Source organism: Pogona vitticeps, chromosome 2 (assembly GCF_051106095.1).
Source record: "Pogona vitticeps strain Pit_001003342236 chromosome 2, PviZW2.1, whole genome shotgun sequence".
NCBI classification, from domain to species: Eukaryota; Metazoa; Chordata; class Lepidosauria; order Squamata; family Agamidae; genus Pogona; species Pogona vitticeps.
Window position 1 is genome coordinate 284909428 of NC_135784.1, and position 14079 is coordinate 284923506.

The 14079-nt window shown below is 44.1% G+C and overlaps 1 protein-coding gene across 2 annotated transcripts in view; it reads right to left on the reverse strand.

Annotated features, from left to right (window-relative positions):
- Nucleotides 1-14079, reverse strand: part of RAB3C (RAB3C, member RAS oncogene family) — a 152465-nt gene that overhangs the window by 70034 nt on the left and 68352 nt on the right. For both annotated transcript variants that reach the window (XM_020811109.3, XM_020811108.3), the window contains exon 3: nucleotides 3881-3999. In XM_020811109.3, coding sequence (XP_020666768.1) covers nucleotides 3881-3999 — 119 coding nt within the window. The remainder of the gene's footprint in view (nucleotides 1-3880; nucleotides 4000-14079) is intronic.

A 14079-nucleotide genomic window follows, 5' to 3' on the forward strand; every position in this document is an offset into this window, starting at 1 on the left:
AGGCAGCCCGAAGAACAGCTGACGGGCGGCGGGGAGGGTGTTTGCGAAGCTGGCTAGAAAGCCAGCTTCGCAAACCCCTTCGAGCTTCGGGCTGCCTCTCTGTCCGCTCCGATCTCCAGCCCTGGCAACCCGGGCTGGAGATCCGAGCGGACAGAGAGGCAGCCCGAAGAACAGCTGACGGGCGGCGGGGAGGGTGTTTGCGAAGCTGGCTAGAAAGACAGCTTCGCAAACCCCTTCGAGCTTCGGGCTGCCTCTCTGTCCGCTCCGATCTCCAGCCCTGGCAACCCGGAGAACAGCCTGGGTAGGCGGCGCAAGGAGGCTTCAAGCATCGGGGACAGGCTGGGGGGTGGACTGGGGAGCTTGAAGCCTCTCCGCGCCGCCTACCCCGGCCGTTCCCAGACTTCTGGAAGTCCGGGAACAGCCTGTGTAAGCAGCGCGGAGAGGCTTCAAGCCCCCGGTCCACCCCCCAGCCTGTCCCCGCTGCTTGAAGCCTCTCCGCGCCGCCTACCCAGGCCGTTCCCAGACTTCTGGAAGTCCGGGAACAGCCTGTGTAAGCAGCGCGGAGAGGCTTCAAGCTCCCCGGTCCACCCCCCAGCCTGTCCCCGATGCTTGAAGCCTCTCCGCGCCGCCTACCCAGGCCGTTCCCAGACTTCTGGAAGTCCGGGAACAGCCTGTGTAAGCAGCGCGGAGAGGCTTCAAGCTCCCCGGTCCACCCCCCAGCCTGTCCCCGATGCTTGAAGCCTCTCCGCGCCGCCTACCCAGGCTGTTCCCGGAGGCTTCAAGCATCGGGGACAGGCTGGGGGGTGAATCGGGGAGCTTGAAGCCTCTCCGCGCCGCCTACCCCGGCCGTTCCCAGACTTCTGGAAGTCCGGGAACGGCCTGGGTAAGCAGCGCGGAGAGGCTTCAAGCTTCCCGATTCACCCCCCAGCCTGTCCCCGGAGCTCGGAAGGGAATTGTCGGCAGGGGACGGTGGCTTCGGGGTCCTTCCGAGGCCGCAGCCCACTGCCGACATTTTCCCCCAGCTGAGCAGCGGGGCTTGGATCCGAGCCGCGGTGGCTACCCCAGCCATGGCCGGACTCTAGGGAGTCCAGCCATGGCTGAGGTAGCCGCCGTGGGTCAGATCCAAGCCGCGGGGGGAGAGAGAAAACCGGATAATCCGTTCCAATTGGAACGGATTATCCGGTTTTCAATGCATCTCTATGGGAAATGGTGCTTCACATAACGATGTTTTCACATAACGTTTTTTTTTCTGGAACCAATTAACATCGTTATGCGAGGCACCACTGTATATACTTACAATGACAATAAATAAATAAATAAATAAATAAATAAATAAATAAACAAACAAACAAACAAACAAACAAACAAACAAACAAACTTCTTAACTTGAAGCAATTAGACAAAGAGATTTAGTAAATCTAAACAATGTGCACCAGAATTTCCCACTGTACCCCGCTGTTAAAATGAACAATGGAGGTGCACTGTCTATACCTCCATATGCTAATGTAGGACCTTCTGACAGGTTCCTTGTTGCCTCAAACTAATTAAAGCAAAACTCTATTCATCCCCTTTTATTAATTATGTAAAGTGTTAGGATTCTCAGAGCTAACTATATCTCACAGATGGTATAGCATTAGGGAAGGAAAATCTATAAGTGTTTAAAAGCATCTGATTGTCATGGCAGGAGCTTCTTGCAATTAGAAGCTGGTAGGCTGCTTTCCCTGCAAGCATTCCTTCAAAACTCCATCTCTGATTGATCAGAATTGCAAATCAGTTAGTGTTTACCTCCTGATGACCAATCAAAAAATGAAAGCAACCTAATCTGAGGAGAAGGGGAGTACAGAGACTTGTGCCTCTCTTTCTGATAAGGATGCAGGAAAGAGTGAGTTCAATGGGCATAACTTGAGCCGAGACTTCGAAACATTAAAAAGAAAAAGGAAAAGAAAAGAAAAGAAAAGAAATATTACTTTGTTAAATTATAAATCCAGTTATGCTGACTGGAGGATTCTCGGTCCTCTTGTGCCAAAGAAGTAAAAATGTTAAGCTCTGCCTGAGCCTGGGGAAGTAGTGTCCCATTTGCTCTGAGAAAGTAACAATCATTGTATTAATATGTGTCTGTTCTGATATCATGGAAGGGAAACTGGGAAGGTATGAAAGAGAAATAAGAGCCCCTGAGCCAGGGTTCAATGCACAATGTCCATAGGTTAAATCCAGTCTGTTGCCATTTTTGTGGACCAGGCAGCACCTCCCTTGCTTAATTCTGGCAGCTCTGTGATGGGAGAAAACTTCAGCTTTTTGAGTTTTCAAGAGGTAAAACGGATCCCCCAAAGCAAAGTATGACTGTCCTCTAAAACAATACATGAGGTTCCAGCACACCACTGTTCTAACAGGGGGTAGGGACATCAGTCCCATAAAATCTCAGGATGATTTTTTTTTTCCAACTGCCAGTGTCTAAATATTGGCAATGCATGGAAAAATAGCCTATAGCAAGATCTGTGAAAGTGCCCCATCGGTTCACTGAAGTTACTCAGCCCTGCTTTAAGATATTCTGATAGCAAAAGAAAAGGAGAGATCTAAATGCATTTTGGAGATCAATGTCCAGCAATTTTGAAATAGAAAAAGGAAATCCAAGGTTTTTAAGTCCTCATTTCGGTGGTTTATAAACCGCAGTCATTTTCGAACAAATATATACCTAATTATTAACTTCTCTTTCTCCTATATATTGTGGTCCTGGAATATGCTCTACAAGCACATGATACAACCAGCTTGTGAAAGTTAAACAGGACTGATCCTGATCAGTGCCCAGGTGACCTGTGAATGCCTTGAATTCATAATGGAAGAAAGGTGGGGTATTAGCATAATAAGCTACTGTATTCTCAAAACAACTGCTGATATGGTAGGGTATATTTCCAAGATAAATAACACTAACATTATTGTCGCTTTCTTCATTATTGGTGCATGTTATGGTCTCTTTAGAGCAGTGGTTCCCAACCTTGGGTCCCCAGATGTTCTTGGATCACAACTCCCAAAAATCTTGGTCAGCACAGCTGAAGGCCTCTGGGAATTTTAGTCCAAGGACATCTAGGTACCTAAGGTTGGGAACCATTGCTTTAAATAGTTGAATGTTTAAGGCAAGTAACAGTGTCTAGCAGATGTTCTGGACTACAACTCCCATCATCCTCAACCAAAGTTCCCGCTAAGCTGGTGCACACATGTGCAAAATTCTGCTTCCCTCTGTGCAGCTTTCTTCCTTCTCCACGCAGCAATCATGTTAGGTCCTGGTTGCGATGGAAGCCAGAGTGGGGGCGGCAGGGGAGCAGAGCTGCACACACACTGGGGTGAAGCCGAATGCACGAGAGGTAGAGCCCTGCCCAGCAGAATTGAAAATTAGAGGGTACTTTGTCCTTAACCATTGACCATGTTGCCTGGGACTAATATAGTCTAAAACATCAGGAGATGCCAGGTTCCATAACTCTGTTTTAACTCTGCCAGGCCTCTTAATATGAATGTTTAATCCCATTTAATGGCTATCACATCAAAGCTGACCATTTATGGTGGCTTCGTTATGTGCGCATAGCATGGATGCAATAAAAAGAGGAAGCTTTAAATGTGTGGAGTAGAAGCTTGATCTGAGGTAGCAAAAAAGGGAGACCCGGTACAAAACATTCTCACAATCATGCTCAAAATAGTCATAATTGGGTGGTTTTTTTTTTTTTTTTTTTTTTTTGCAAAATTACATTGGGTCTCTCCTTACAATGCAGCTCTTACATTGGGTCTCTCCTTACAATGCAGATTTATCAAATCATAAAAGCAAGAGAAATACAAGATCAAGTCAACTATGCTGTAGTTCCAGTTAATATCTATCCTTTATTTTACTTACCAGTCTTGCACAGCGTTGAAAGATTCTTCATTGGTGATGTCATACATTAAAATGAAGCCCATTGCACCCCGATAGTAGGCTGTAGTAATTGTCCTATATCTCTCTTGACCAGCAGTGTCCTAAAAGAATCAAATATAGAGAGGTATTGGATAAACGTTGGCAAATTCCTTTCCTTTAAAACTACCCAACAGCTAAAATTGAGCACATATACTGGAGCAGAAGTTCACAACACAAAGAAGCTACCTATATGGTGGAAGAACCACAGAAAGTAGAGGAGTTCTATTCTATAATTTGTATTTGCAGCAGATGATGGTAAGAGGAACTGTTTTACATCCTCCCAGAACCTGATTAAGGGGGAAAAAATGAGGATATTAGAGGAAAATGAGAAAAATGCTTTACCTTTTCCCTGCAGCTGGACTGAAAATGCCGTCTTGCACAGTGGTAACAAGCCAAGTTGGGCAGCTTGTGTTTCTTTACACATATTGTTTTGTTCCACTGAAACTGGGATTTAGGAGACCAACACCATGTTGGATTCTCGGTGCTATAAATGTCTAACTCGTTACAGAGACTGCAGAATATTCACCATGCAACTCATGTCAATCATATACATAAACTGCATTCATTGATTTCTCATAACGGGCAACCACTCCACAAGCAGCAGAGTAACCACTCTAAAATTTGGGGGTGAGGCTCCCTCTTTAGCCCATGAACTACTTAACCTGCGTTCTACAAAACTTAGCCTTTTCTAATGCTCATGTCCACAAAACACACATATTACTGTACTTCCTAAATTCCATTTCCATGCCAGCTTCAAGATGATGTTTTTAAAGCCCTAAATGATCTGGGACCTCATTACCTGGCTGAACGCCTACTTCCAACAAGATCTGCTCATCCTGAGTATCCGGCTGAGGATGCTAACCCCGAGAGAGGCACGGATGGAGGAGATGAGAAACCAGGTCTTTTCAGCAGTTGCCCCTCAACTGTGGAATGAACTCCCCCCTGCAATTTGTTTGGTCTCTTTGCTAGAGAAATTTAGAAAGTCACCAAAAACCTGGCTATTTAGGCAAGCATGCGAAAACATCATACCTGCAAACTCAGCTGAGTCTAATTAGCCGATCTGACCAATGTTCACCATCTTAAATGTTTTAAATGTTTTAATGCTTTGAATGTTTTTAAATGTTTTATTTGATGTATTTTAATGCTTTCAGATTATTGCTAATTTGTATTTTACTATTTCCATTTTTTGTTATGTTAAATTGTACTTGGAGATATTTATATGCTATAAACTGCACAGAGTGGCCTCAGCCAGATGGGCGATATAAAAATTAAATAAATAAATAAACAAGCAAACTATTCTAATATAATCACTTAGTCATCTTCCTATGCATTTCTTAGGAAATTTAGTGACATAAATATGATTTACAGAGATGTTGTATTGTTGATTTCCTAGCGAGAAATAATGGTAGAGTGTGGTCTGAAAATAATGCTTTGGCCATAGAGTGGTCTAGTATGACCAGATAGGCGGGATAGAAATAAAATAAATAAATAAATAAATATAGAGTTGCACTGTCCATCAGAGTAAATGGGAAAGTCTTTGCAACCTGAAAAGCCAGGTGTGGCCTTCTAGAAGCTATCTGTAGTATGATCAAGAAACTGGAAACCATGTATAGATGTCTTCTCAGTGAACTTAGAAAAGTTAGAAGGAAGATTGGTATCATTGTATCATCTAAGCAGGAGTCTCCAACCTTTTCAGTATGAGGACCACATAATATATTTTACACATTTTTGAGGGCTGAAGGAGGGAAGGGAGACCCAAGCAATCCCCCACCCCTGCTGTCCTTGCAAAGACAGTGGGAGTGGGGGGGAATCGCTTCTGTCAGGCTTTGTTCCTCTTCCTATCTCCACCTGGGCATAGGAAGAGGAGGGAAGGGAGACCCAAACAATCTAAAGACAGCGAGGGTGGGGGATCGCTTGGGTCCCCCTTCCCTCTTCTTTCTATGACTGGGTCAGATAAAAAGGCAAGGTGAGCCAGATGTGGCCCATTGTCATGAGTTCAGCCGAAGAAGATCTAGAATCTGAGGGGTTAATTACAGCTGAGGAAAATGCTGGGCAATTAGAAGCACAGACAGCTGAATCACCACCAGATTCTCCTCCCCAGTAGCCAGAGTGAGAGCTAAACTTCGGCAAAGACTCATGACACGAAGGGCAGAGGATCACATGAATGCTTCCCGTAGGAACATCAGGTCGACCAGTCCTGAGTTTTAGCAGGATGAACTGTTTAGATTACTGCTGCTGCTATAAAATCTGCACCTAGAGGCTTGGAAGCTTGTGGAAGCAACAAATCAACACTCTGGCTTTCATCCATGCTCTTGCTTATACTAGACCCTGTTCTCTGGACCCTTGGCTTTGGACTCTGACTGCTGACTACAGTTTGTGTTTTGGCTTTGGCATTTTGGTATCTGCTTTGCATCTTCTGGACTTCTGATATTGGACTGGTTTATTGGACTGTTGCCTGTTGGAAACCCCCTGGGAATGTGACACCCATGGGCCGTAGTCTGGAGGCCCCTGATCTAGGGTAACCACTTACACTACTTCAAATGATGAAATATATAGCCCCCAAAGTAGCACAGATATGCATCAAATTTCCATATTTTGATTGATATGTGTAGTCACAAATTCAAAAATTATTCAAGTTACTATAACTTGAATTAAAATGCTATTTACTTCAATAGAAGAGAAAGATTGGCCAGGCAACTTCGCAGCCCATTGGCCTGGTGCCAACTATGGATGGACAACCTCAAAGGTCCTGTTGTTCCTTCTGAGGCTCATCAATTTTAAACAGGACTGAAAAGTCCATCAAATAAAGACAAGCTTCAAACAGAGGACTGTCTATGACTTGTCTTCAAATAGGGGACTATCCTCTGTAAAACAGGCCACATGGTCATCTTACCATGTTTCCATCTGGGTCGCCAATCTTTCCCATTTTCTGTTGTGTTTCTATCATTTATTAGATTAGCTGCAAAATAAACAAACACTGCTGAATGTGATAGTGTGTTGTATCAATCATTTTAATAGAACATTTTACATTAAACGTTCAGTTACATATTGCAAATGGCTTTTAGGGCATCTGTATTTATCATAAATAAGCTTTTCCTTTCCCCATTACTCCATTCCCTGTCACTTGCATAAATTGCAACTTCAGAATTAAATGAATATAAACATCAGAAAATGCTCAATAAAACCCGGTTCAGAAACCTCTGCCCTTTGAAATAAAGATACCCAATCATTTAAATGTAACTTGCACAGGAAAATCTTAGTGTATTGTGCCTTTATGAACTAATCTTGAGGGATTGACTTGATACATAAACTCCATTCATTGCTACAGAATTTACATTAATCTTAATTCTCTTTGGTCTCTGTCCACAATTTATTGGGAATATATAGCCTTTAGTGCTATTATTAATATTACTAAAATGACTTCATTTACTTAGAATATTAAACAAATATTGTCCAGTTCTACCTTTCTACACAATCAATTTTGTAGTCCTTTTGTTGCTTTTATGGTGCCTGGCTGTCATGAAAATGGAAAGCACAGGAGAATTAATTTCCATATTTCATTTACATTGCTGTAAATCAATCCTGATTTTCCTCATTAAAGCTTGACATGAGCCTCTATGTAAAAATGGTTCTTTTATCAATTCAGTCTTGCTTACTCACTGGTATTAATTTACCCACTGATCAGATTATCTTTAATTTCTTTGGTCTAATTTCTAGACCTTTGGCCTAGATGGGCAGGATAGAAATCCAATAAATAAAATAAAATAAAATAATAATTTCAAAATGCAATGGTCTGCCTTTTAGTCTAGGGCCCCTTTCTAAGCAAAAAAAACGTTAACAGCAAAAGCCTGACAATATTGATAAAAACTTGATCTCTTCTTGTATGATGATGTTACTATGGCAATCCATCTTCTTCCTGGATGAACAGGGAAAATACGTACATATTTGCAATGAAACCTTTTCTCTGCTCTAGTACCATCCAGTTATTCAGGTGTGATAGTCACAGCTATAGAGAAAGAGAAGGGATTCAAATATGTTTTCATTAGGGAGATTATTTTACAGTCATGCTTCAATGACGAAGACCAATATGGAACAAAAGGCAGGAAGCGGCCAGCATCTGCAGCTTTAACAGTCCTGGTTCCAGCCCATGGAATTCTGGGATCATGATGCATATGAAACTTTCTGCTCTAATATAGGTAATTCCCTGAACTACAGCACTAGAGCTCTCTAGAACAGAACAAGCACCACAATATGTTATATGCTGCCAAACCACACCTACCTTATTGCAACCATAATAACGGGTTTCAAGGTGTGCAACCTATTTAAGGAGTGGTTTCCCACAGACATATGCACATGCACACATATACATACATGGATTTCCATGTCTGAGTAGAAATTTGAATGCCTCATAGACTGGAGACAATATAAAACTGTTATTACCAATAATGTTAGATAGCTTCAACTTCCCTCAGAAAGCCTTAGCTTCCACTGATCATATGCTTTTGTCCATATTTACTTCAGAGGTAATCAGGGTGTATTTGATTCAAATCAAATTGATTTAAATGACAATTTAAATTCCCTGGTAGCATGGCCACTACAAAGGCTAATCTACAGGGATGCTGGGTCTACTCAGGCTGATAGTGTCTTTCCAAAACCTTGGCAAAGGTCGTGGCTCTCCAGGTGATCTACAAACCCTAACCCTAACCGAAGGTGAGGGACAATGGAAGTTATAGTTCATGAACATTTGGAGGGCTGCAGGTTCTGTTCCAGAGTATGCAAAGTAACTTCCCACTTATCTGTTATAATTTGCTTACATTGCCAACAATTCATATCTGCTTTTTAGCTTGTTGTTCTTATTGCTGTGTGTGTGGGGGGGGGGGGAGAACAGACATAGAAAACAGGAAAGCAGCCAAAATGCCCTCTGCCAGACCCCCACCTTGGTTATAAAATAATCGATAAACTTTACTTTTTGCACCCATGATAGTTACAATGGCATTAGTGTTACATTGCTTTAAAAAAGCAACATCATCATACCTTCATCACTACCATATTTTTCCGTGTATAAAACTTTTGTTTAAACTTTTTAAAAATTGAGGGTCATCTTAAATATGGAAGTAAGCTGAGGAGAGAACAAAAACAAGATGAGGCGAAAGCAGGGATCAAATTGTTTCTGCAGGGCTTTGATTCCTGCTTTCCCCTCCACTTGCTAATCCTTAGCAAAAAGCAGGGATCAAAGCGCTGCAGGTTTGCTCTGATCCCTGCTTTCTCCTCTGCTTGCTAAGTCCCATGGGGCTTAAGAAAAGGAGGGGGGAAGAATCAAAGCAATCCTGTGGCTGTATAAGGGGGAAAGGGATCAAAATGATTGTGCAGTTGCAGAATTGTTTTGATCCTTTCCCCCCTCCTTTTGCTAAGCCCCATGGGGCTTAGCACGAAGGGAGAAAGCAGGAAACCCTTGCATTTTCTGACAGAACTGCAAGGGTGCATTTTCTGACAGAACTGCAAGGGTGCCAATATTTTTTGCCGTGACTGTATCTATGCACCTTTATTCACTCATGGGATCAGGTTGAAGATATGCTGTTATTGCTATGCCCTGTTTAGTTGTCTCTGACTTGTGATCCAGCATAGGCATCCTTCAGTCTCGAGAGACTATGGTAACATGCTCTGAATCGAGGAGTGACCTCTCCAGAACATGAAGCCTGGGTAAAGTAATATGGAGGATAGACTGTTACACAGTTACACTAAGCTGCCACCAACCATTCCCTATAATAAGTCACACAGACCAGGGATGGATTTTCAAACAATAAAAGAATAAGGTTTATTTTAAATACAAACAGGGTAAATAAAACAATTAGGTGAATAACATAAAGGAACGTGGCTTATTCTCACTCATACAAGCATACAGTTTGGTTCACCCAGAACCTTAACTTAAAGCCCAGACCCTGAACCTATCAGTTCTGGCTAACCAACAGACACCTGAACCTATCAGGTTGGTACTCTGACACACAGTAGTACCCTGTCTGACAAACAGACTCCCACAACAGCTCCTTCTTCCCAGCTGCTGCTTCGTCACATCCCAGTGTCTCACAGTGTCTCTCTTCACCACACACGCTCCACATATATATACAGTACAGCCCCTCCTCCTGATGTCCCGCCTTCCACTCCCCATAGGATGGAACTTTCCCTCCAAACCCATGACAGACAGGTAACATCAGTGCTGTATGTAACACCTCCCCTCTTTATAAGTTGTTTTGTAGGGGGAAAGCTAAGGTGCTTTTCACCAAAAAACAACCTAGGTAAAATACACAACAACAGTTATACATACCATATAATACTTACTTATACTTACATTCTAAGTTAACCATAGCAATTAGGCATTTAAACATTTAACATATACATTACATCAATTTACCTTTATTCATACAAACCAAATTCAGAAAACCAGGTACATTTAACTTTTGTCATCATTATATACACATAGTCCATATTCTTTCGCCGTCTTCATTCTTCAGGTCTTCTTGATAAGGCGTCAGCAACACAGTTCACTGACCCTCTGACCACCTTTACTTCAAAGTCATAGTCCTGTAGGTTTAAAGCCCACCTCATAAGTTTGCTATTGTGGGTTTTCATTGTCTTTAACCATTGCAATGGTGAATGGTCAGTACACAGAACAAAATGTCTTCCCCAGATGTAAGGCTTGGCCTTCTGGATCGCGTAGACTATGGCCAAACACTCCTTCTCCACGGTTGCCAAATGTCTCTCACCTTTTTGAAGTTTCCTACTCAGGTAGGACACTGGATGTTGGTCACCATTCTCATCCTCCTGGCACAGAACTGCTCCTACCCCGCTGTTAGACGCATCGGTGTAGATGATGAACTCCCGGTCGAAGTCTGGAGCACGCAGGACAGGATAGTTGATTAACGCCTCCTTCAACCTCTGGAACGCCGCCTCACAGTCGCTGGTCCACGGGATGCGGTCATCAGCCTTCTTCCTCGTCAGATCGGTCAGCGGAGCCGCAATCTCGCTAAACCTCGGGATGAACTTTCTGTAGTAGCCCACCAACCCAAGAAATGATTTGACTTTTTTCTTGGTGTTGGGTCTAGGCCAATCACGAACAGCTTCTATTTTGGCCTCCAGGGGTTTTATCATTCCTCCCCCTACCATGTGACCCAAGTATTTTATTTCTGGGCTACCCAGCTGACACTTGCTGGCCTTTACTGTTAGCCCTGCTGCACTTAACCTCTGCAGCACTAACTCCAGGTGTATCAGGTGATCTTCCCAGGTATTACTGAAGATCCCTATGTCGTCAATGTAGGCCACTGTAAAGTCACTGAGCCCTGCCAAGGTCTGGTCCATCAGCCTTTGGAATGTGGCTGGTGCATTTCTGAGACCAAAGCTCAGGACTCGAAACTCATAGAGACCAAAAGGGCTGCAAAAGGCAGTCTTTTCTTGATCCCTGGGATCAATTCTTAATTGCCAATATCCCTTTACCAGGTCCAATGATGAGATGAACCGACAACCCCCTATGGTTTCAATCAGGTTGTCTAGCCTGGGCATTGGGTAGGCATCAGGAGTGGTTACACGGTTTAATTTCCTGTAATCGACACAAAACCTAATGCTCCCATCAGGCTTGTCCACAAGGACTATCGGAGAGGACCAAGGACTAGAAGAGGGGACGATTATGTTCTCCCTCAGCATCTCGTCCAGCTCCTTCCGCACCTTGTCCCTATAGGGTCCCGTTACTCGGTATGGGGATACTGCCTGCGGGGGTGCATCCCCTGTGTGGATCCGATGCATCACTCCCTTCACTATCCCCGGCTTGTTAGAAAACACCTGTTGATATTTACTAAGCAGCATTTTTAGTTCTTGCTGCTGGTCTTGGGTGAGTGCAGGACTGATCTTTACCTCCTCTGGGTTGTATTTTACTTCCCCTCTACCCTCCCAGAAGGGTAATTCAGCTTCCTCACTCTCAGCTGCTTTTATTGCGAATAAAACCCTCTGTTCCCCTCTGTAGTAGGGTTTTAGGGCATTCACATGAACCACCCTCCTTGCCTGGTTTTCCTCCTGCTCTATTAGGTAGTTCAGGTCTGACATCTTGGAAATGACCCTATATGGTCCTGCCCATTTGAGCTGCAGCTTATTCTCTCTGCAGGGCCTAAGCCAAAGCACTTCCTCCCCTGGGTCAAAGTGTCTCTCTCTAGCTTTGTGGTCATACCATGTTTTCTGTCTGACCTTCTGAGCTTGCAGGTTTTCTGCTGCCAGCTCTAGATTTCTCCTTAGGTCATTCATCAAGGTGTCTATGTATGTCACAACGTCTTGTGGGTCATCCTGGGTGATCTGCTCCCAATTTTGTTTGATCAAATCAAGGGGCCCTTTCACCCTTCTTCCAAATAAAAGTTCAAATGGACTAAACCCGGTACTGGCTTGTGGCACTGATCGATAAGCAAACAAAAGGGATTGCAGCTTCTGGTCCCAATTGTTTGGATTCTCTGCCAAGTAAGCCCTAATCATGCGCATTAGAGTCCCATTGAACTTCTCAGTTAACCCATTACTTTCCGGATGATAGGCAGTGGTTTCCTTGTGCTTAATTCCACAGATTTGCCATAAGCGTTTCATGAGCTTTGATGTGAACGATGCGCCCAAATCTGTGATTATCTCTGAGGCAAATCCCATCCTGGACATATACCCCACCAAAGCATCGGCCACTGTGTTAGTTTCAATGTTAGTCAAGGGTATGGCTTCAGGATACCTTGTGGCATGGTCCACAATTGTTAGAATGAACCTGTTCCCCCTCTTTGTGGCCTTGGGCAAAGGTCCCACAATATCCACCCCTATGCATTTGAATGGAGTGTCAATCACAGGCAAAGGGCACAACTTTGCTTTGGTCCTGTCGCGGTTATTCCCCTGCCTTTGACACACATCACATTGTTTACAGAACTCCCTGATCTGCTTCCCTATGTCAGGCCAGTAAAAATTCTGCGTGATTCTCTGCTGTGTTTTGTTCACTCCTAAGTGTGCAGCAAACATGTCAGAGTGCCCCCTTTGTAAGATCATGGGGCGATACTTTTCAGGTACCACCAGCTGACTTCTGATCCCATCTCCCCCTTTTGAGATATTCTTCAGGGTTTCTCTATATAAAACCCCCTTTTTCTCCAGAAATCTCACTGGGGTTTCAGGTGTTAGCTGGGCGTCAGTCACCTGTTCAAAACACTTTTGGAGAGTGGCGTCTGCCTTTTGCTCCTGTCCAAATCTGCTGTCTGTGGTTAAGGTTTCCACCACAGCTTCTGAACTCCCCTCTGCTTCCGTCTCTGGCTCATCATTACCCCCCTGAACTGTCCCTGTGGTGGCTTGTGAGCGTGTAATCACTAGCACCCGTTTCACATGTTCAGCCAGGTCATTTCCCACGAGCACGGCTGCTGGCAGAGTCGATGAAATCGCTATCCGCCAATCTCCCCTCCAGCCTTGAAAGTTGACAGGTACCTCTGCTACTGGCAGAGAGATTACCTGCCCCTCAATACCTGCCACCTTCATGCTCTCATTTGGGATTATAAACTCCCGAGGAATAATATCTGGATGGCACAGGGTTACCTGGGAACAAGTGTCCCGCAGCCCCCTATACTGACGGTCAAGTATTCCTACGTCCACCCCGGCTGTCTCAAACAACTGAGAATCTGTTTTTACCAGCAAGCAGCGCTTCACCTCTATAAGAGGACCATTTTCCTCAGCCTGATCAGCAGAGGTAGCTGTTCCAGACTGAGTAGTCATGGCAACAGGCTCCCTCAGTGACAATGAGCTTTGCTCTTTCTGGACACAGAACACAGCTTTTGGCTTGGTCCCACTAGAATTCTGAGGCACCATTCCTTTTAGCTGCTTCAATTTCTCACACTCTGAGATTAGATGACCCTTTCCCTGACAGAAATAACATTTTCTGGTGTATTTTGATTCTCTCTCCTCTTGTTTGGGTTTTCCCTCCAAATTCTGAGGTCTTAGTTTCATGTCTGAGGGCTTCCCTTCACCATGGGCCCCTCCCCCTTGCTGGCTTTTCCCTGGTCCCTGAGAGTACTTGCTGTAGGCTTCTTTGGGTTTACCCACAGATTTCCCCTCACCCAAGGGCTTTCTTATTTGGGAAATAAAATCCGCGATCT